Source organism: Falco cherrug, chromosome 4 (genome assembly GCF_023634085.1).
Source record: "Falco cherrug isolate bFalChe1 chromosome 4, bFalChe1.pri, whole genome shotgun sequence".
In the NCBI taxonomy this organism is placed as follows: Eukaryota; Metazoa; Chordata; class Aves; order Falconiformes; family Falconidae; genus Falco; species Falco cherrug.
This window is the reverse complement of record NC_073700.1, coordinates 3,168,544-3,190,802: the sequence shown is the minus strand read 5'-3', so window position 1 is coordinate 3,190,802 and position 22,259 is coordinate 3,168,544. Positions and strand designations below refer to the sequence as shown.

The following is a 22,259-nucleotide window of genomic DNA, read 5'->3' as shown; positions in this document are numbered from 1 at the left end:
GTCATGCAGCCACAAAGACCAATATTCTAATCTGACTGAAACTTCATGTAAGTGCAATGGCTGTAGAGGGTTCTTTGTCGTTTTACATTTGAATAGAATTTGATTCTTAGGAGTTTGCAACCATAAGGGACTGTCTTTAAAAACAAAACAAACAAATAAATAAATAAATGGTCATAACACTGTCTTTTAGTTCCTTCACTGGCCTGTGTTGTACCATGAGACCTTCTTTGAAGGACTTGAGCCTGATGTTTAAAATGACTTCCCTACTCAATTAAACAAGCTAAGTAAATAGTTTAGTTAAGTATCTCATTTTGGCTTTATTGAATTAATTTGTATTACTTCTCTTACATCGAATCTGTCTAGCTTTATTGTATAACCGGTGAATTTGAACGGTTGTGTTCCCACACAGTGGATTATTTTTTTAATCTGTCTCCTGCCAAAGTTTCTCCAAACCTCCTATTTTAAAATTAGTGAAGCATGAGAAAGGGGCATTGAGTGTTTTTCTGGTTTTGTTTGTGGTTTTGGTTTTTTTCTTTTAATGTTGCCATCCTCAAGTTTTCTTGCTGTTATGCAGTGATGAAATGTCTGGCTGACTCCCCGTACAAGACAATAGTGAGAGCCAAGAAGTTAGTAGTATCTTAGAATGCTTCAAGAAGTGCTGCAGGAGTGATACAAAGCAGCCTACCAGTGTCTCTCATGATGCTGTTGCAGTGCTTCAGCATTACAGTCTGGGACAAGGCTTTTTGAAACTAGATTATTTTTACAGTAAAATCTAGCCAATCTCTTCCTGCCACCCCCATTGCCTCCAAAGTCTGGCATTGGGGCATACATCCTACAAGATCAGATTGTGCACATTCTACACACTCACTACTAACTCTGACCCTGCGTCCTTGGATTAGAAATTTGCCAAGTAGAAGGCTTGAGTCTGTAGCACTTTGTACAAACTCACATTCAAACTGTCAGACAACGGTGGATGATGAAACTACATCACTGTGCTTTAAATTCCTATGACGTTTTAAAGTGGATTATATTTAAAGGTTGTACTTGCATAGGTGTTTTTAAAGTACCTGTTTCCTTCTGCTTTACTTTTTGTTGTTTAAAGAATGTCTTCTCTGTTCCTTGTCTAGTTAATTTGTGCCTAATTTCAGCAAAATTCTCTTTCCCATGTAGAATTGAAAATGAGTATGTTATTTGTATTAAAAACAACAGGAAAAAAACCAAAACAAACTCAAACCCTTCTACCCTCCTGAGTTCAGGACTCAAATGATCTGATGGCTGGCGGATGTTCCCCTTGTATTTGCGCAGCTGCCTCAGTAGTGTCTTCCAGCCCCGTCTCAATCCCTGAGGGACTGCAGGCAGCAAGGCTGCACCGGTGTCACCTGCAGCCTTCTGCAAGCCACTCAGCAACCAGAGCGGTTACAGCACATCTGGAAACCTGAGGAGAAAGCCCACTTGTTCTGGTGAGGTAACAGACCTTAGTCGAGAAATCGCTAGTCAGTAGGAATTTCAAGTCCTCAATAATTACCAGGGTCACAGTGTACAAGCTATGGAGTTGGCACATAGAAACACTATTAAAGTTGGTGCGAGTATTTTCGTCCGACAGATGGGACTAAACTTGATTCTTCCAGTGTGATTTCCCTGATGCTCCTTTGAGCTGACAGTTGGGGATGTTTAAGAGGGCTTTAGACAGTCTTCTGGTGTCCAGTTGCTTTAGGCAGGCATATTACTTTTGTCCAGTGACCTACTGCTGGTGTCTTTGGTTTAGAAGAAATTCTGGTGACTGAACAACCTTTTCTTGCAACCTTGAAATGTATGTAAATTATCTAATTTACAATGAGTTACTATGTAAACTCTTAAAACAATCTTGCATCTAATCATGAACTGCAACCTGTTCATGACTTTAATGATTCCAGTTGCACTAAAGTTTTTCTTGTCTTATGTGAAAGTTAGGATACAAATCTAGTAGGGAGTTAAATCTATTATATGCATAAATGTACTGCACAGGAAGAGGGGAAGAATCAGAAATACATTACTCTGAATATATACCTATATTTGTGTATCACTGATGATACTGACCTTTCTTTTATGCTGAATTTGCCAACCAGAGTTTTGCTGTGAACCAGTTGGGGTCATTTTATTGGTGTTTGACAAAACTTCAACAAATTAAAACCAGTGAGTTATGGCCAAAGAGTGCTTTTAATTTGTTAAACTGATACTCTGTTTTTCTTCTTTTTTTTCCTCCCCCCATCCCCCGCTATCTTGTCTGTCTTCATCTTATGGGAACATCCATAGGGTGGAATCTTCCTCTTCTCTAGAACAAAGCAAGCAAAAAGTACCTGTGGTTAAATGTTCTGAAAGAACAGAGTTAATGGTGTTCATATTTCTGTTTGACTCTGAAAGTATCTCATTGTTTGCTTGAAGATTATGCTGCTGTTATGACCCTGCTCCAACTGAAATTATACTGTCTCTTTTAATCTTCCTTTGGATGATGGTGCAGACAATTATGAAGAGGGCAAGCTTTGTCTTGAAGCAGGTAATAAATAACCATCTCCATCAACTTAAAGTTTGGATCAACTTGTCTGTCTGGAATTACTGCAATTTAACACATTATGGTCTAATGAAATAATAAACTATATTCAAAAAAATTTAAAAGTGCCTTTTTAAATCTTATGTGCTACAGTGTTTTGAATTTGAGTCTGGTTTTATATAAGATAGCTTTGAGGTGCAGTGCAAATGAATTTAGGTTTTTGCAGGGGAGACTTTTAGATTCAGAGTTTAGCAGTGTTAGCATTGAAAAAAGATGTTTGCTGGTGTAAAAATTAACCTATTTTATTAAAAGAAGATGTGGATAGATGGGAGGCGTGCATTATAATTGTACTGACAGAAGCCATGACATACCTTATTAAGCCTGTGACCAATAATGGTGTTCTGTGATAGCTTTGGAAGAAGTGTTTGCTTCTGGCACAAACTCGGTCATCTTTGTGCAGAGTTTAGTGTATCTTGGGCTTCTCTTCAGGCAACTTCGTGCCTTCCTGTCTGTTGTAACAGAAGTATCTGTGTTGCTCCTGTTTGAAAAACAAAAGTGAGATTGCAGTAAGAAATTGGAATAACTCTTATGAATTCTTCTTCTACATGCAGTGAATGCCAGCTGGCAAATTACTTCCTCAAATGGGCACCTAAAGGAAAAAGACCATCTCCTTTGTAGCTTCACACTTGTATTGTAGATCGGAGTAACACACGGCATGTGCCCCCTGCTGCTAGGTTTACAAGCTGAAATCACTTGAAAATACTTTAACAAAACAAGTTTGAGTCCCTTTCCCTATGGAGTATCCACCTCTAGTTAACACTGAAGTCTTTCACAATAGTAAGGCGTATCACTGCTGCAGCCCACATGTAGGGAGATAACTTGCCCAAGGCATTTTTAACCAACATTATAGTGGAAATGTTTTATTTTCTTGGTTGGTCATGGAACAGATGTCAGGCTTAATTTCAATAATAATTACAAGATTAATGGTTGAGTAGGGTCTGTAGAACTGGACCATCAGATCTCCCTATAGACTGCAACTGCACTTGACAGAATACCTTTTTTTATCCCCTTTGCTTTCAGGTCCTTTGCTTCCTCTATATTTAAGAAAAAAATAAATCGTAAAACAAGTTGTGCAACAGTGGTAACTGTTCAAAGCAATTAATCACAATATGCCCAGAAATGACCTAGCAGCTTTTGTTGCTCATGAAATATTGGTGTCTTTCCGTGAAACTGTGCTGACGCATTGTTCTACATAAACCATGTGCAGTGGGCCCAGAGGATGTGGGCTGTTACACAGATTCAGGGTAGCAAATCTTTGCTCAGCAAGCATCCTGCACAGCAGGAAAGTGGGGAGACGTTGCTGATGCTGCCGCAGCCGAGATGCAGTCATTCACAATTGTGACTCCCTTGTGCATTGGTTAAATCTTCTGTTGCATTGGCTATGCTGTATGCGGAATGTCACTAATTTTTCAGGGATTAGTATATACGTGGCGCAGGAGTGGCTACCCGAGTCTGTCCCAGGATTTAAATCGTACCTTAGGTGCTCTGCTTGGGTGCCTGAGTTTGGGCTGAGGCACTACTTTTGTTTCAGTTCAGGTACAAACCCTCAACTATCTCGGTCAGTTTTTGTGTTTGAGCAAATTGTGTTTTTGCTGGTGTCAGTGTCAGCAAAGAGCCTTTGACATAATTCACTTATAAAGTGCACGCAAAAAGAAAACCAAATTTTAACACCCAAGCAAACCAAAATATGGTTCATCAAACAAGATTGGTTTTGCTTTACTAATTTGTGAATTTGCCTTTTGAACAGCTTGGCTAAGCATTAGCATCTGTTGAGTTCAGCAGCTTCAACAAGGTTTTCTTATGGTGCATTAGCTGTTAAGATTTGTTTTCAAAGATTTCCAGTGTTTGACAACTTGCACTTTTTTTTTTTTTTTTTCCAACAAACATTGACACCTAATTTCAGTGGGAAAGTCTGTCTGTACTGGCAGTGTTTGCCCAGGAATGCACAGGGTCATCGATTCCAGAAAGCTGATGTTGGCTCCAACTCTTTAGATGTTTAATAAATATCCTGTTCCAAAACTTTTGCTGGGAGCTGTAATGGCTTATCCAAAGGATCAAAAGCTGTTTTGACCTTTCCTTTTTCAAGCTCCTCCTTGTCCCAGGAGCTCTGTGTCTTTAAACAAAGAAACCGTTCCTACCTCTTCCCCTCCAGCTGTTATAAACAGGAGTGGTATACGTTTTTCTTGAAGATACATATTAAAAAGCTTTGTAATTAGTCTGCAGCAGTTGATTCCAGTGGTATGTACCAATGTCAATTTCAGATATTTTCTCAGTGCCTGTGGCTTTGTTTTCCACATTTCATAGGATTTTTCATGTTCTTCTTTTTCCCTCCCCTCAAATAATTTTTACATTACTATTTTGACAACCATTTTTCCAACTATTAGATCATCAAACTCCTGTTCTGCTTGCTGGGAATGAGAATATTTTCCAGTAGTCTATTAGTACAATATCAACTTAAAAAAATAGAAAACCCCCTAGCATATATTGTTATAAATTTCATCGATGAAGAGTTTAAGAAATATATAAAATAATGTTTATGGTTGTTACTAGACTATATGCCTTTCATTTTTTTAGCAACTGAGATCTTTCTACTAGATGTGCTAAGTGCATTGAGTCTAAATCTGGGTTTCATTTAGTGTTTGGAATGTGTTTTTGGCTTCCCTCTGATGGCCCTGAGATCTCATGACCTGTCCTTGCAAGGATATGAAAATACTTGAATATCAGTTATTCTTGCACGATTTGGATAGATTTTTAAATCGGAACTGGACAGCACAGACCCTTCGTGGACTCGGAATCTTTCAAGGAATTGAGATGCAGGGCGTGTTGGTTCATCCCTGGCCGTTCCCTTCCGTGCAGCCTCCCACGCCACTTGGCCGGGCTGCTGCTTTGGCTGCTCCTCTGGGTAAATGTGGGAGCTGTGCTGTCTCCAATACTCCATACATAAATCCCAGTTTCAGGATCTAACATAAACCTTGCCGTGTCTTGGTACTTCTTTTTTTCCTTGAGGAAACGCAGACAGTTGTGCTGCCATTTATATACTGGGGCATTTGTTACATTAGCCTATACGTCTGTCACATGGAGAGGTAGGAGGAATGCCAGGAGCAGAACGCGGCTGAGACGCTTTGTATTTCTGTTGCCCTGTGCTTTTTTCGGGTTTCACTGCAGAGCTGCAACCCTAAGGCTTTTCGTGGCAGGGCTGAGGTTCACGTGCCATCCCAGTCTTTCCCTTTGCAATGGCCTCCCAAGAACTGCCTGCAGCAACCTCAGTTCCTCGGGGCTTTTGTAGAGGTAAAGCGGAGCTTTATGGGACCCGAATCTCTAAAGGTGACTGATGTTCAGTGCGAACAGCACAGTGCGGTGCTTGCCTCTCTCTTTCTTCCTCTGTAACGAATGCACTGGCTGAGATGCCTGCTGCAGAGAACGGCATTGCCACCTTCTGCGGGCACTGGTAGAGCCTTAGCTCGGCTTCTGGGAAGGGGCTCATTCACGCGCACAAGCTGTCTGATGGTTTAATTTCATGAAATTACTCAAAGCGGGCATTTTAGCAAGAGATGCTCCTAAATTGCTCGAGTCTTGAACAAAACAACTTGGAAGGCAGCTGCAAAGCACTGGGAATGGGCGGGAGGTGCCGGTATTCCAGTGGGAATTGCACCAGGCGCTGGGGTCGGCTTTCGGGGGCAGGTGCATGTGGCGCTTCTCGCAGTAAGCTGGTTTTGAGGGACTGGGTTGTTGCGGTGGCTGGCAAACCTTTAGCCTTTTAGGTGTAAACGGGCGCTCCATCCTCTGGAACTGGGAGCGTGGGAGCGCTTTGCTGACCACAGCGATGGCTCGGCATCGGTTCTACAGGAGCCTGGCTTCTGGCAGCTTGCTCGAGTGGGAGCGCAAGATGGGATGCACTGCAGGAGCGCGGGCAGTAAGCAGGACAGAAGGAAAATGCCGGATCTGCACCAACGGAAGTGTACTGCGGGCATCAGCCCCAGCCCCCTGCAGCATGTGGCCTGGCCGCAGCGCTGGCTTTCCATCGCTTGTGCCTGTATTTTTAATGCTGCCTGTATTTTAATTGTGCGTGTAAGCCAGCCCGCTCCCCGCACGCGGAACGAGGCTGCCTTTTCACCGGGACAGCATGCAGGGTGTCGCTGCTGGCAGAAGCCACTTTGTTCGCAGGGGAGGCGTTACTGCGGTGGCCCTGGACTTCTAGAAAAGATTTGCAAGGTCTGCTTCTGTTCCCGGCCAGGGGGCAGCGGCTGTCCTGCGGTTCGGTTTTCCTGTGGCGGTGGGGCGCACCCGCAGACATGCACCAGCTGGCACACATACATACACACACACACAGACCCAGACCGACACACAGACACGCACACTCACTCACGCACACACACTCACGCAGACGCTCACGCAGACACACTCACGCAGACACACATGCATGCACACGCACAGACACACACACGCAGACACGCACAGACACATGCACAGACGCAGCCGCAGAGACACGCACGCAGACACGCACAGACCCACCCCGCCCCCGCCCGGGGCAGCCCCGGCCCCGCTCCCCCCCGCCCCCGCTGCCGGGTCGCGCTCTGGGCGCGGGGCGGGGCAGCCCCAGCTCCGCTCCCCCCCGCCCCCCCGGCCGCCGGCGCCGCGCTCTCCCTACCTGCGAGGATGTGATGTCAGCGCTCATTACCCTAATTATGCTGAGCTCATAGCCGGGCCCGGCCAATGCGGCCGCCCCGCTCTCCCCACCTGCTAGGAGGAGAATTCCATCATTCCTGGGATTCCTCCCCGGGCCGTGCAGCGAGCGGCGCCGGGGCCAGCGGCGCCGGGGCTCGCCGCGCCTGCTCCGCTCCGCTGCTGGCCCGGCAGTAAACAAACAGCCCTCCGCCCCCCGGCCCGCTCCCCTGCCCTGCCCTCCCCGCCCGCGGCCGCCGCCGCCCCAGCCACGCCGCCCCAGCCACGCCGCCGCCGGCCCGGGAGCACGCTGGTGAGTGAGCGGGGCAGCGGCCCCTGCGGCCGGGCGGGCCGGCGGCCGAGCGCGGAGCCCGGCTGGGAAGTCGGCGGCGGGAGGACGGGGACAGGTGGCCCCGGGCGGGGGTGGCCGGCCCCGCTGCCCCGACGCTCGGCCGGCGGGAGGCGCGGGGCGCTGCGGGGAGCGGCGGCCCGGAGGCGCTGACAGGCGGGCGGTCGCGCTGGCGGGACGGGGCAGCCCCTCGGCGCTGCGGGACTTCCCCGGGCCGGCGGAGCCGAGCCTGCCCGGGGCGGGGGGAGCCGCGGCGGCGGCCCGCGGGGCTGTGAGGGAAGGACGGCGGGGCCGGCCGGGCCCTTCCCGCGGGGCTGTGAGGGAAGGACGGCGGGGCCGGCCGGGCCCTTCCCGCGGGGCTGTGAGGGAAGGACGGCGGGGCGGGCCGGGCCCTTCCCGCGGGGCTGTGAGGGAAGGACGGCGGGGCCGGCCGGGCCCTTCCCGCGGGGCTGTGAGGGAAGGACGGCGGGGCCGGCCGGGCCCTTCCCGCGGGGCTGTGAGGGAAGGACGGCGGGGCGGGCCGGGCCCTTCCCGCGGGGCTGTGAGGGAAGGACGGCGGGGCCGGCCGGGCCCTTCCCGCGGGGCTGTGAGGGAAGGACGGCGGGGCCGGCCGGGCCCTTCCCGCGGGGCTGTGAGGGAAGGACGGCGGGGCCGGCCGGGCCCTTCCCTCCGGCCCGCGGCCCGCCCGGGCCCGCTCTGCTGGCGGCGGACGGCGGGGCCGGCCCCGGCCCCGGGGCGTTCTGCCGGGGGAGGGCCGGCGGCCGCGGTCCCGGGCCCCGCCTGCCCGGGCGGCCGCGGGGGCCGCTGGCGGGGCCAGGTGCGCTGCCGGGGGACGTCCCCACCGAAGCTCCTGGCGACAGGGGCGAGCGCCTTGACTGCCATCTTACAGGCGCACCTCGGCTCCGGTGGAGCTGGTCTTTCTTACAGAGAAACCCCCTGGGATGTCATCGTAGCGGGGGCCCTGGGGTGAGATCTAGAATGAGTGCGAAGGGCACTGTCTCTGCATCTAGTATATTCCCTTTTTCAATGGCGTTTTGGTTTGGTTTGGTTTGGTTTTCCTTCTCTTTTAATTTAATCTTGCAGTGGATTTTCGGTCGGTTCAGTCAAGCTGGCTTTATGTTTCCCAGATGTAATCAGAAGTAATGAATTTTCTGAGTCGAGCTGGCTGTGGCGACACCAGCGCACCCAGTTTCTGGAGGCGCGAGGAATGGGGATTTAACAGCCCTTCCCAGTGACACTTGAGACCCTGTGGAGCCAGCTCACTTCCCTCTCCCTCTGTTGGTGTTTCAGAATTATCAGGAATGAGAAATAATGGACAATTTTTAATGAAACTAAAGAGGACTAATTGATGAAGAGCTCCAGGGTTGCTCCTGCAGGGTAATTTTTCTGATTAGGTTTTCTGTAACTTTAGAATGGGGGTGGTGGTGTTTAAAGAGCATTTCTCATAGAAGAACAAACTGTAGGCTGTGAAACCTGAGTGAAATTCTTGTTGCAGGCAGTGGTATTAAGAGCCCTTAAATCCAAAACTGTATAAAAATCTGGCAGCAATCTGCCTCTCCTGCCTTAATAACAGATCAACTTTTTTTTAAGGCTCTCCTCTAAACTTCTTGGCCTTTATTTGTATTTTCATGTCTGCAAACTTGTGAGGGTGTTTCTAAAGTAGAGTGTGTTTTGCTTAAATTCCCTACATCTCTCCTTCATCTCATTGATACACCAGTTACAGTTTTGATGTTTGGGATCAGGCTACAAGGCTTTTTGGGATCAGTTATAGGGGATTACCTTCAGTTAAGAATAAAACACAGATCTGGCCCGTTAGACTCCTGGTAGAACCTGAGTGTCTGTGCTGTGCATTTTCATTGTTTTTTTTTTTAAGCAAACTACTGGAAACTGAAACAGTTGTTGGTGAATCACCAGCATCTCCAGCACACGCTGTGGGGAATGGGGACAGGGTGTTTTCAGTGCGGGATGCCGTGCTGCTCGCCTGCCTTATCTCTGCTCAGTAGCTATGCAGTGAGACCAGTGCTAGCTACCATGTAGCTTTTACACCCACTTTAGAGGAGGAATTAGGCCAGTGCCTAAGTGATGAGCACCCAGAAGTGGTGCTGCAAGGGGTAGATCTGACAGTCTGGTAGTATAAAACGTGGCTAGGAGCTATAACAGGATGGAAAGTCATTGATACAGACCTTTGGGGCATGCTAACTGGAGAAGTGTGTTCACGTTATAAAACATCAGGAGGTTCTTGTTTCAGTATGTGTAGCTTTGATAACTAATACAATGTGGAGATGCTGAGAAGGTTAATTTGTTTTCATACATTTGAAAGTTTTCTATTATAAAAGGTAGTTTTGGTTCAGTTCTTTTTACTGTGGTTAGATGTTTCATAATATGTCTGCAGCAGAACGTGTAACATACAGGATGGAGTGAGTGATCTTGCAGATACAAGGCATGGTCATGTTAAATTTTTCCATCTTTCAATTTCTTATGTTTTTTACCTTTCAGTTCAAATACCATTGCTAATAGCTTTCTCTTTAGAATCTTACCTTGTTAAGGTAATTTCATGGATTTAAGCAACAAGAAAGCAAAAAGCACAAGGTAAAATGCCAAAGCTTTGCTTTAAGCTTATAATTTTCTGCGTGATAAGTTAAATCATTAAGTTGTTTCTGCTTGAAGATTTGCCTGTTCAAACACATTTTCCACGGGCAAAACAAGCATGGTAAAAAAGCCCACCAAAGTACTGAATGAATTCATTAAAAAAAAAAAAAACAAACAAAAAAAAAACCCCAAAGGAAAAAAAGTGGTATTTCTGTGAATCCTTTGGCTAAGTAGCTTGAACTGAACCTGAAGACTGTGAATTGTAAAGGCAGAAGGATGATCAGTGCTACATGGTAATCACAATCTAAACTGAGCGCTTACAGGTAATGTTTTGCATGGGCATCTCAACACTGGAGTTCTGTATCCACAAGTAGCAGCTCTGATCTAAGTGCAGTTGAAGGAATTTAAACGTATTGTGGCTACTGCGGGCACAGAGCGCAATGTGCTTATGGTTATTCACAGTACAAATATGCTTTACTCCTATCTTAAAAAAATAAAAGATGTTGACCCAGTTTGCATCAAACTCCTGCTTTATCTTCCTTTCCTCAGTAGACAATAGATTGTGCTGCTAAGTTGTGTCTGGATTGCCTTTTTGGTGTAGCTTCCATAAAATCAGCTAGAGTTTCTTTCTCTAGGTACTTCTGGTTATGAATTTGACTGGGAGGTGCTGTATTTGTGTCTTCCTAGATGTGAGCTGCTTTTGGCCTATTTGACCATGCTCTTCAATTAATCTTGTTTTCCCTACACTTGTGTTTATCTACGTTACTTCAGTCCACGCTCTTGGTTGTTTCTCGAGGGTCTTGTTTTTGTCTCACTTTTTCATTGTTGTAATGGGCTTTGTTTATTAATTCTCTTCTTCCTCCAACCTTCTCTCCGTGATTTCACCAGACATATGAATTCAAGTGCTGGATTTTTCTCTGCATCATTGAATGGCTCAGCCTTTCTCTCTCCTTGGCATCATGTAGGTGTCTATCTCTAGTTCACACTCAACAAGTTTGAGAGACTCTTATTAGTGTCTGCTTTCAGATGTTTCTTATTAATGTGTTGGCAATGGCTCTGGGCAATGCTGCTATTCTGTTGGTCAGTCAGACCTGTAATCCAAGTATCTTCACGACTGTGACCTCTCTTTAGGTCTTTATATCCAAACTAATGTCTAAATTATTCTGATTTTTCTTATCTGCACAACACGTGCGTTTTTTGTGCAGGCCTTTTGCTTTGATCACCCAACTTTTTCCTTGTTTCTGTCATCTAACTTGTTACTTCATTTACTAATTAAGATCTGTTCTAGACAAAAGCCGTTATGTCTCCATAATGGAGACTACTGCCGCAAACATAATCTTTCATGTTTCTCCTTCACTTTCTGTCCCTTCACTTTCCTCACATTTTTTTAAAAAAATAAAGTTCTTCTCATTATTTCAAATCTTTACTGACATAAGGCACTGTGAATAATAATTTTTGTGGGATTGAATAAATGCCTTACTGTTCAGTCTGTAGTTAGTCTCTGGTGCCGGTTTCTTTACTGCCTGTTTACTTAAGTTTCAAGCAAACAACTTTAGGGTTTTTCCCCACCTGCTTTCCCTGGTGCTTGGAAGGTGCCGTATAAATCCATGAAATCACTTTACTGTTCATTTTCAAAAGCTTTAATTTCTCTGTAGTCTTCAGAAACATGTTAACAGCCATTTGTGAAGCTGAGGGTACTCTGTGTGCAAGGAACTTGCAAAAGCTTGGAAAGGAGAGGGAAAATAATTCAACAAAAAAAAACCAACCAAAAATGTTTTTATTACACTAATAGTGTGTTCCTCAAATGTGCCTAAAAGAACTTACAAGTGGATCAGTGTTTAGTAACTTTGTTTCATTTAGTTTCATTCATTAGTAACTCTCAGACATTGTATCTTTATGGTTTACCTTCTATGTCTTTACTGTTTTTTCAGAATGTTTCTTTGCGCCAGCGTAGGCAAGATGATAGACTAGGGGAGTGTTGAGTGGAAGCAATAACTGATAAATAAAATGTCTGAGTAAGATATTAAACTAACATTTGAAATTACGGTAGATAAAAATATCTTGAACGCTTGTTAAAGTGCCTTTGGCTTGTCTGTCTTTAACAGTTAAGATTTTGAAACAAGTAAGATGCTTAGGAAATTAGAACTATCCAGAGGAAGTGAAGTTTGTGGACTTGTATTTCGCTAGTCACTTGTTTTCTCTTGTGAGATCTCAGTGTAGAGCAATATGTGCACATAAGCTAGGGTGTTGGGGTTTTATGGGGATACTCACAAAAATGTCGCTTTGGGCTGGGTTAGTTTCTGCTGCATAGATGGGTTTCTGTGTCACACAGAGAATTAGCTGGCTTTTATCAGAAGTCTGCTTTTTAACTGGTTGGGGTTTTTTTGTTTTTGTTTTTTAAGAACCCTGGAAATTGAACTATTCTTTCATTTCTGAAAGGTGACTCCTTCGAGGATGATGACTGGACCGTTCTCTGAAGGCTGCTTTGGAGAAGCTGTAGCAGTTGGTGTCCTTGCCGAGACAGAATTAGGTTTTTAAGCTTTGAACTGTCTTAAGAGAAGATTCCTGTGGGCAACCTTTATTTCTTTCCCAATTGTTATCCCTGACTTGTTAGATTAAAATATCCCTGTATCTATAAATTATATTGTTTGAAAAATAATCTAGAAGTTTATAGCTCCTTGAAGGTAAATTTTCGTAACTGTAAATGTGTTCAGGGTGTATAAAAAAAAAAAATAAATCACAACGTGTATGGTATTGCACCCTGGCATGTGCAGATCCCTGTGTTGACAGCATCCCTTCAAAGAAGCTCTTGAATGAACACATCATTCTTCCCAAGACTTTAGCTATTAGGGAAACACTTCTTGCAGTTCACTCATGATATGAGCTTTAATAATACTCAAAGCTACAAAACTACATTGAAGGCAGTTTTAGTGAAGTTGGTTTTAAAGTGTCTAATTTCCTGAATAGAATTAAGACTTGGTTCCTGTTCCCTCCTCTCAGTAAGGACTTTTGTCACTGGCTAATTCTCTTACTAGGAGCATGTTCTGGAAAGGGATTGGGCATCTGCTACTCCCATTATTCAAATATTACTGAAAAACTTAAAGAAAACAGCAATTTGTTTTCAATAAAAGACATCCTAATATCCTTTGCATTGTTCTTTACCAAGAGGGTTTTCCTAAAGAATTGACCAAAAAGCTTTGTATTACTGTCTGAAATTTAGGACAAAGCTGGTTAGTACTTAATCATGAGTTAGCCATCAGTATGGTGTAGCAGCAGGATCTGATCAGACATATTTTAATCTTTTTTTCCAACTTAATTTTCACTCTGTTAGAGGAATTTGTGTGAGAGGGTCAGTAATCAGTAGTCTGGGGAGAAATAAAGTGCTGCAATTTAAACTCTAAGAAAACAAAAAGCAGGAAAAGAACCAAGCATCAAGGTCTAAGGGATCAAAGTGGACTGATGCTGAAGGCTTCTTTAGTGAACACTCTCTTTCAGAGCTTTGCTTTGATTTGGAAGAAAGTGTGGCCAAACGTGACACAAAGAAACATTTAATGAAAACAGGCTTAGTAAAATAAGAATCTGGGATCTTGTTTTCTAAAACCTGTTGCCCACGTACACTGTTTTAAAATTAAAGAGTTAACTGATTTTATAAGTTTAGTTAGGATACTGTTCTTTGAGCAAAAGCTAATTCTGACAGGGAGGGAGAATTCGTGGTTTTATCCTCAAGCGCTATACTTAATTATTTCAAGTATGTCTCTTCTTCTTGCACACTTCTATGGAAACAAGAGTGAATTTAATTCTTTATTGAAAGTATATATTTTTAAACTTAAAAATACTTTAAGAATCCTTTTCCTTACGCTTTCAAATCTGTGATTAGTTTTAAAGTGTTTGACATTATTTAGGAAGAGGGAGGGAGGATAGCGAGGTTTATTATTTATAGTGCAAAGTCAAGGAAATTGCTTCCCAAACATATGCTTATTGTTAAGTCTATATACATGTGTTTGAGATTTCTGTAGTTGCCACTACCATTTTTTCTTTTTTTTTTTTAAGATCATACTGTAAAGTAGGTTACAGTAAACAGTTCTTATGACAGGATAGCATGCTAGTTTTGTGGGGAAAAACCCCAGCAAAATTGTTAGCAGTCCTGGGGTTTCTTTCTCCACTTGTTTTCTTAACAGTTCTGTCTATGCTGTTGCCACCTTATTTAAAAACACATATAAGCTGTTGGCTTTTCAACAAAAGCGTCTCGACAACATGTTATTCTCTTCTTTCCTTTCCCTTTCATATTTTTGGAACTTTATATTAGGAACTTGGTTTTTAGTTTTGAAGCCATTCGTGTGAAACTTTGACAGGCTTATATGAGCTGTAACGTGATGGGTTTTTGTAGGCGAGTCCGAGTGCTGAAACGTGTGTTTTTATGTGATGGGGTTCATTTTTCAAGTATGGGAATTGCGTTGTAAGCAGAGAAAAACAGGGCAAAGCAGCTACTGAGGTGTGATTATGATTATACAAGTTATACTGTTTGTGTCATTATATATACGCGTGCCCAGTGTTTCACTAGATGTTCATGAGTATGAAAATGTCTTAATGGCTTATAAGCGTTGGATGATTCTACTTTGGGCATGGGAGAGTGTGGGGTGCAAGTTTATTGAATATGGATCTCGAGCAATCTTATGCTCATGCCGAGCCAGCTGTCATCTTGACTTCAGACGAGTCACATCTTTGGGTATTGTCTCAAATAGCTATTTATTGGGGTGGAAGGCCGGTATGTGGGAGGCCAAACTGCTTACAACATGTAGCAGATGACCCTGTTGCAACTGTTGTGGTTTAACCCCAGCCAGCAACTAAACACTGCACAGCCGCTCACTCACTCTCCCCGCCTCAGCGGGATGAGGGAGAAAATTGGAAGAGTAAAAGTGAGAAAACTCGTGGGTTGAGATAAAGACAGTTTAATGGGATAGAAAAAGCAGAAAGTAATAATAATGATAAAGGAATTAGAACAGATAAAAATGATAAAGGAATTGGAACAGATAAAACAAGTGATGCACAGTGCAATTGCTTACCACTTGCTGACAGACGCCCAGTCAGTTCCCAAGCGGCGGCCCCTGGGCAGCTTTCCCCCCAGTTCCTATGCTGAGCATGATGCCCTATGGTATGGAATAGCCCTTTGGTCAGTTGGGATCAGCTGTCCTGGCTGTGCCCCCTGCCAGCTTCTTGTGCCCTTCCCCCACCCCCACCCCCCCCAGCCTACTTGCTGGTTGGGGCGGTGTCAGAAGCTGAGAAGTCCTTGACTTAGCTGTTGCTAAGTAGTGTTTATACTAAAACCATCAGTGTGTTAGCAACATCATTCTCATCCTAAATCCAAAGCATAGCACTGCTCCAGATTCTAGGAAGAAAATTAACTCTGGCCCAGCTGAAACCAGGACACAAAGTACATGAACAGTGGTCATCAGCTTCAGTCAAGTACTTGAGAATTTGGTCTTCTGATTTGATTTGGATGAGTAGTTGGTGGGAAAGCCAATTCCAGCATTTCCTTGTTTTCAGCACTGACTTAGTTTTAGCAAATCCTGTGCTAGCAGAACATGCAAAGAGCAGCAGAAACCTGGTTTTTTTTATTCTTTCTGCTGTGGTGCTCTTCTTGTTCATTACTACTTCCTTCTGTTAAACCTGATGTGTGTATGCTGTGAACAAGGGGCATACCACTGCGTATGTTGTGGTAAGGGCTCTGTGAGTTTACTCGTTGAAACTTTGGCTCTGAATTTTCCAGGATCCAGAGAGGAATGGAGACTCCATTGGATGTTTTGTCGAGAGCAGCATCTCTAGTACATGCTGATGATGAGAAACGTAAGTCTGAAATTTAGTTCTCTGCTTTGCTGGATATAGATGCTTTGTGTTTGCACTATATATCAGCCTAGATGCTAGCTTTATCAATCTTTGCATTTTACTCAATCTAAGACATATAGAAAAATGTCTTCAGAAGCCCTTCAAAAGTAGTCTTCCTCATGTGCAAAACCAATAAGTTGCATTTAAGTTGGTTAGTACACAAGAGAGAATAATTTCTGTTTATTTTGGAAAGGTATTTAAGTCATATGAAGCGCCCCTCTTTTCCCAATTGCATTTGCACTGGTACTGGACAAAAAGTTGCAACGAAACTGCTGTCAAACTAGGGACAATTTGAGAACTCACACTCCCTAGTATCTCATTGAAGAACATGTAACTGGGTGGGCATGAGTGGGTTGCAAAGATTCCTTCACAGTTCATGAAAATTAAGAGGTAGACTGTTACCGTTAGTAACAAGCGCTTAATTTTCCTTTCGCTGCCAGTAAAAGGTGAGTACAGGATTTTAACATAGCAAATGATTCAGCTGCAGGTAGAGAGGCTCATGTTTCCAATCATATGGGAAATATTTTTGCTTTTAACATTCCGGTAAGCGTTTAAGGTGGGTTAACTAATGTTAGAACAGTATTTTCAGCTCTGTCAACTTTCAGTGTAGATCAGACTGTTGCCTGCATGCTTAGTAATACGTGTCTTTGTCAGGTTTTTTTTCCTGAGTGGTGTAAGCACTCAGAAAGTGTATGCATCTTGGGTATCAACCTGAATAGGTGCTAACTAGAAAAATGGTATTTTGGATTTCAAACTGCTCTTGTGTGTAGCTTCTGTGCATAAACTCATCTTTTAAGATGAATTCGGCTTTTCTTCTTTTGGTCTCGGTTCTGTTTTTCTGTATATACTTTTCAAAAAGTAATTGCCTTGACAGAATTGATTTACTGCTGTTGATAATCAGCTTACTGAAGTAATTGCAAAGTAAACAATCACAATGTATTTGGACAGGCAGTCCCAAATAGGCAAGATAACAGTAGCTTGCTCTTTCAGAAGTTTGTAAAATGAAGGTTTTATACCTTGATGGGCTCTTTGGTATTACTGGCTCTTAGCTTTATAGTAGATATTGGTTTTGCTGTTCTTTCACGTTCACCTTGCTACTGCCTATGTACCAGGTTTTTACTGATCCCACTGTAGAAAGATGATGGTTTTGATTGCTACAGTTATTGACCGTTACTGGTAAAATGAACAGCAGTGGAAATCCTTGAGGAAATAATTTCAGCTGTGATTTTGACCTGGGGGATTCCTCTTGTAAACTAAGATATATATTTGTAGAAAAAACAAAAGCTTAAACTGTTTTCTCTTGATTGCTTTTCTAAAAAATATATTTTGAGTATGTATTCTCAGCGTTCTTAATCTTAAATGCATTCTTTTTGGTTAACTATTGCCTAAGACTCTAGTTCAATTTTGAGTTCCACCGAGTAGTAATGTTGGGCTGGATTTAGAGAATCCAGAGGAAGTCTGATTCAGTGCAACTTGCATGGGAGGAAGCTGATATGTATCTGGTTCTAATTTACATTCTTTTAGTCTTACCACTTAAACTTAATTAGATTTATGCCACTCTGCAGCTTCTAACTTATGCTGTCTCTGAGTTTGTCCTGTTGTTGTGTGTATTGTACGCAGAGAATGCTGTAGTATGAAAAGCTGCTAAAAGGAAGAAATGAGTAGTCCAGACTAGTCACTGAACTTGCACTTTTTTTGTGTCAGCTTTTGTGGAAATGGCATCAGCTAGGCTTCACTCTGCATTGCAGAGGAGGCTAACAGCTCAAAGTTAGTATTAATCTTGAATTTAACAATTATCCTTGAGCTTTCCATTGAAGCGCCCGGCACGCCGCTCTTGGAGTTCTAGCAGAGGTCCTCTCTGTATTTCTGTATCCTCTATCCACTTTGTCTAACAAAATTATACGTAAGTTTCTAATACTCCAGTCATGACCAGGAGTGCCATAATTGCTTTTTGTTGTTGGGTTTTTGTCTTTAAATCAGATTACTTTCAGATACTCGGTATGTTATACTTCAGTGATGATATTTGTTTTTAAGTAATATATACAGGTAATTTTATTATTGATTCATTAAAAAAAATAACCCAGTGGGTTATTTTTGACACTTCTAATGATATCATGAAGTTTCCTGCTTCCAAAGTTCTGAATAAGCATTTCAGATTAATTTCGTTTTTGAAATATTTCTGACACAGAGTTTTTTATTTTTGTGCTGGAATAGAAATTTGTCTAATAAGTAACTCCTGATGCCTTTTGTGCATTTTATGGTCAAAATTTTATGCTATTTTTTTGAATAGAGAGCAAAGGAAAGGTAGCTATATGCTATCCTGACATGACAATGCCACCAAGTAACTAGTGGTTAGATTGCACTTGTGAAATGATAAATAAAACTAGTGGAAAAAATAAGTTGAATCATCTTAAGAAGTATTTGTCAAATGTTCTCATCTAAGCTATACGCCATGTAAGATTTGAAAACTGTTAATTTGCCACTTTTTAAAGATCATTTTAAGCAATTAAGATACCCATTTTAACTATAATATCTCAAAATTATTCCTCTTCAAAGTAGTTCACGATTACAGTATTTATAAGAAAAGTAAATGTAGTCTCTAACACTTCTGTCATCTAGTGTGAGTGCATAATGCATATAAAATATTTTTTGAAGTTAGATTGCATTTGCTGCTACACAAGGTACAAAGCTAGCTGAAGTTGTTAGTGGTCTCTTATTCATATGTATCAATAATTTTCCCTACTTCTTTTTCTGAAGGTGTTAGTGCTATTTGTACACAAACCCTTGATCCTCTTGCAGACATCTTAAATTGCAAACTTTCGCACCCTGATATGCTTTCATCCCATCTCAACCACAACTTCAAACTAATTTATATAAATCAGCAGCTTTCGAGTGCGTTTACTGAATCCAAGCAGTGCAAATACAGGTTCTTCTTAAAAAACAAGGTGTATTTCCTGAAGTTGGTAGGTATTTAATGTTATTCTTGTTTATCTGGGTGTATTCGGAAGAGGAACATTACCAGTATTTATGAATTTAGTTCATTCTAACATGAAGGATCCTCTTATCTCTGCAGGCACTCACTGCAGTGACAAGTAATATAGAAGTGTCTTAGTGTACATACAAATCACACTGTTTAAAACAAATACATTTAAACTTCCCAGCACTTAAAGAAATGAATGAGACATACACCCATGTAGATTTCCCAGAATGGTTATTGGTTTCTTAAACAAATGTGTCCTTGAGGTTTTTTTTGGTTTGTGGTTTGGGTTTTTTTTGTGTGTGTTTTTTTTTTTTTTTTTTTTGCAGCTGCAGCTATGTCAAGAAGAAAGGTTGACCTTCATTAGTATGTTAGCACTATTTATTGCTTTTATTCGCATCTCTGTTTTATTTCATGAACTCTACTATATACTGTATTTCAACAGCTCCCAGTCTAAATAATTCTGCACTTGTTATCAGAGAAAATTTATGAAACTCCTTTGGTTAACTACTGTGTCATGCAAATGAGTAATTATTAAGAAGAAACGATTATTGTAATTTTGTATTTGTAATTATTAGCACTGTGATGTGAGCAATTATTTAAGCTTATGGTATACTGGATCTGTGCTTAAAAAAACCTAAACAAAACAAGCTGAACAAAAGAAGACAGACACTCCTTTGGAGGTGATAACAGTTAAAGGAGAAGAGAAAGATATTGCCTAATGGAGTTCATTGTTTACTTCTTGTCCAAACTTGGCCTTCCATTTCAGTGGAAGGAAAGCATACAATGATGCAATTATTAGCCAGTCCTCTCGAAGGCTTGCCACTAATGGCTTACTTGTCAATAGTGAAGGGAAAGGCTATAGGAAGTCTGCGCTGTTTACGAGCAGCTGTTCAGTGCCAGACTAGGTAATGTGCAACTATTTTATCTGTAAGTGGCATCTGTAAGGTTTTGCCAGGTTTTTTTCAGTGCTTCAGAAGTGGGCTCTGTATGAAGTGAACATCTGTAAGATCTGTGTACGTATGCTGCCTTTTTAACGTTATTGTGGCCGGAAGCCTTACCCAATATTGGCTGTTGTACAATTGCAAAAATCAAGTTTACAATGAGATGCTTGATATGACTCATTACTCTTCTGTTCCTCTTCTTTTGCTATACAATTCTTCCTGAGGTTGTACTGATTTCTCATATGTTCAGGATTTTAGCTGGCTATTTTTAGAAGACCACAGTATAAGCTGGTAGTATTTAAGTAAAGACAAAGAATTACTGAAAATACAGTTTTTCTTCCCATACTTGTGTTGAACAGCAAGTGTTCAAACATTACGAAGAGTTATAATTTTGTGTTTATCTCATATAAAAATAAGGATTTGTGAACTTGTCTTTCAGTTATAAACGGTGTTTTAAAAGCATAATCCTGTAACTGAGAAAATAGTGAAGGAAAATGCTAATAAGGACTTGCACTTGCAGAATGTGTTGAAAGCACTGTGTACTCAGCCTGTGCTGATTTTATAGTAACACTTAACTTACACTTCCCTCTAATATGCAAGTTCATTTCAAGATTATGGGAATGAATGAGAAAAAACATGTTGTTTCTCACTCTCTCAGGGTATTATAGTGAAAAGTCTGTTGCTGGCAAACAAGAAAATATACTTCCGCAAGGAAATGAAAGGTTTGGAAACAGCTAATAAATGGCACAATAAAGTCCTGGGTAATAGCTTTGCATTCTAATGCCTTGTACCAGAGCCATACCTACTGAATTGTGTTGAATTTGTTTTTTTTAATTTAATTGAATTGAACTATGTTTTTAAAAACTAATACAGGACTACATTATTAAAAAAAAAAAAGTGATCTTTGATCAAGCCATGCTTCTTGCACATGTGCCATCAGTCGCATGTGTCATCCTTGTACGCATGGAAGCCTGTAACTGCTATTCCTCACTTCTTGTCTGTGAACACTCTTACTGTTTGGCAACAGCTTCTTTTATGTGGTTTAGTTTAATCCACTTCAGATAACTAAGCTAGACCATACAGTTGATATTTCTAGTACGAAGAATTACTGTGCTTTAAAATCCCTGCCCTAATCAACTTTGTAATAAAATCCTCATGTAGACAAGACCTACAAATCAATTTTTACTGTTCTTCCTTCGTATCAATCAGTTCAGTTAGGAGAATTACCATCTCATAATTAGTAAATTTACAATGATTAGTTGTTTTGGATAGCTGATCCTGAAAAAGATACTACTTTAAGGCTAAGTTGAGAACAATGCATTATTTTTTAACACTCTTGATGAGGATGATGACTCTGTAAGTTTATTGTCTTTAAATACAAAACAAGCGATATTTGTAGTAGAGTTAGACCTGAATGGTGATGTTCATGTTGAAGATATTAATGATAAAATATTTCTAGCATCACCAGGACTTCTCATCTACACTATTTGTTTTGTAAATTTATAGCAAATTATGGGCAGTGAGCCTAAGGCAGGTTTTAATATCAATGTTTGCAGAAGTGTAAATAGCTTCCATCCTATTGTGTAAACACTTAAATCAGCATTTTATTATTATAAAAAATATTTAAGATCCTGCAGGTTTTTTGACTGACTAAAAGTGAGGAATTGCATGGAGCTTGCTGTATGAATGTAATTAGTACAAAGAGAGCCTCAGCGATCAGTTTCATTTGAGTTTGCTTGAGGGGGGATGGTTCTAAAGATTCATCTGCTTCAGTAAAATGGGCAACAGCAATAGCACTTTTACACAGAAGTGTGATACCATCGTCTTGTCTTGTGACTTGGCGTTTGTATTTCGGACATATATGTGTGAATGAAAATAGCAAATCTTGTAACAAAGAAATAAATGGAGGAAGTCTTAGCTGCATGCTGTAGCAAAGGTATTTCAGCATTACTCCTCATTTATGGAACATTTGTTTTAGGGGCGGAAGGGAATTGAATTGGTTCAGTAAGGGCAATGTGGAGCATGTTTAAATTTCTTCTCAAATCTAAAATGTGTTTGTTGTACCAAACCTTAATTCTCATGTAGGCTGTTTTGATGGTAAGCTATTTCCCCTTCATGCTAGGAATGTGTCCCTGGTAATAGGTATAATACACTTAATAGTTTAGTACATCACCACTTCTCCATTTTGTGTTCATTGTTTTGCCATTATTTCTGGAGTTTGTGATTATTTTTCTCACTGTTGATGTTGAGAATGTTAACGTTATCTGT

The 22,259-nt window shown here is 41.9% G+C and overlaps 1 protein-coding gene and 1 long non-coding RNA gene across 3 annotated transcripts in view; one reads left to right on the top strand and one right to left on the bottom strand.

Annotated features, from left to right (window-relative positions):
• Nucleotides 1-1,999: 1,999 nt before the first annotated feature.
• Nucleotides 2,000-7,440, bottom strand: LOC106631508 (uncharacterized). Its single transcript, XR_008732226.1, has 3 exons — nt 7,236-7,440; nt 2,899-3,065; nt 2,000-2,311 (listed from the first exon to the last, which is right to left on the bottom strand). It is a non-coding gene; the product is annotated as an uncharacterized LOC106631508 (long non-coding RNA).
• Nucleotides 7,441-7,442: 2 nt separating this feature from the next.
• Nucleotides 7,443-22,259, top strand: part of VGLL4 (vestigial like family member 4) — a 91,254-nt gene continuing 76,437 nt past the window's right edge. Inside the window, exons 1-2 of one of the 2 annotated variants that reach the window (XM_055710120.1) lie at nt 7,443-7,562; nt 15,955-16,031. In XM_055710120.1, coding sequence (XP_055566095.1) covers nt 15,968-16,031 — 64 coding nt within the window. In that variant the 5' untranslated portion in view covers nt 7,443-7,562; nt 15,955-15,967. Of the gene's footprint in view, nt 7,563-8,631; nt 8,976-15,954; nt 16,032-22,259 lie in introns of those variants that run through there. The other variant, XM_027812900.2, reaches the window with a different exon arrangement.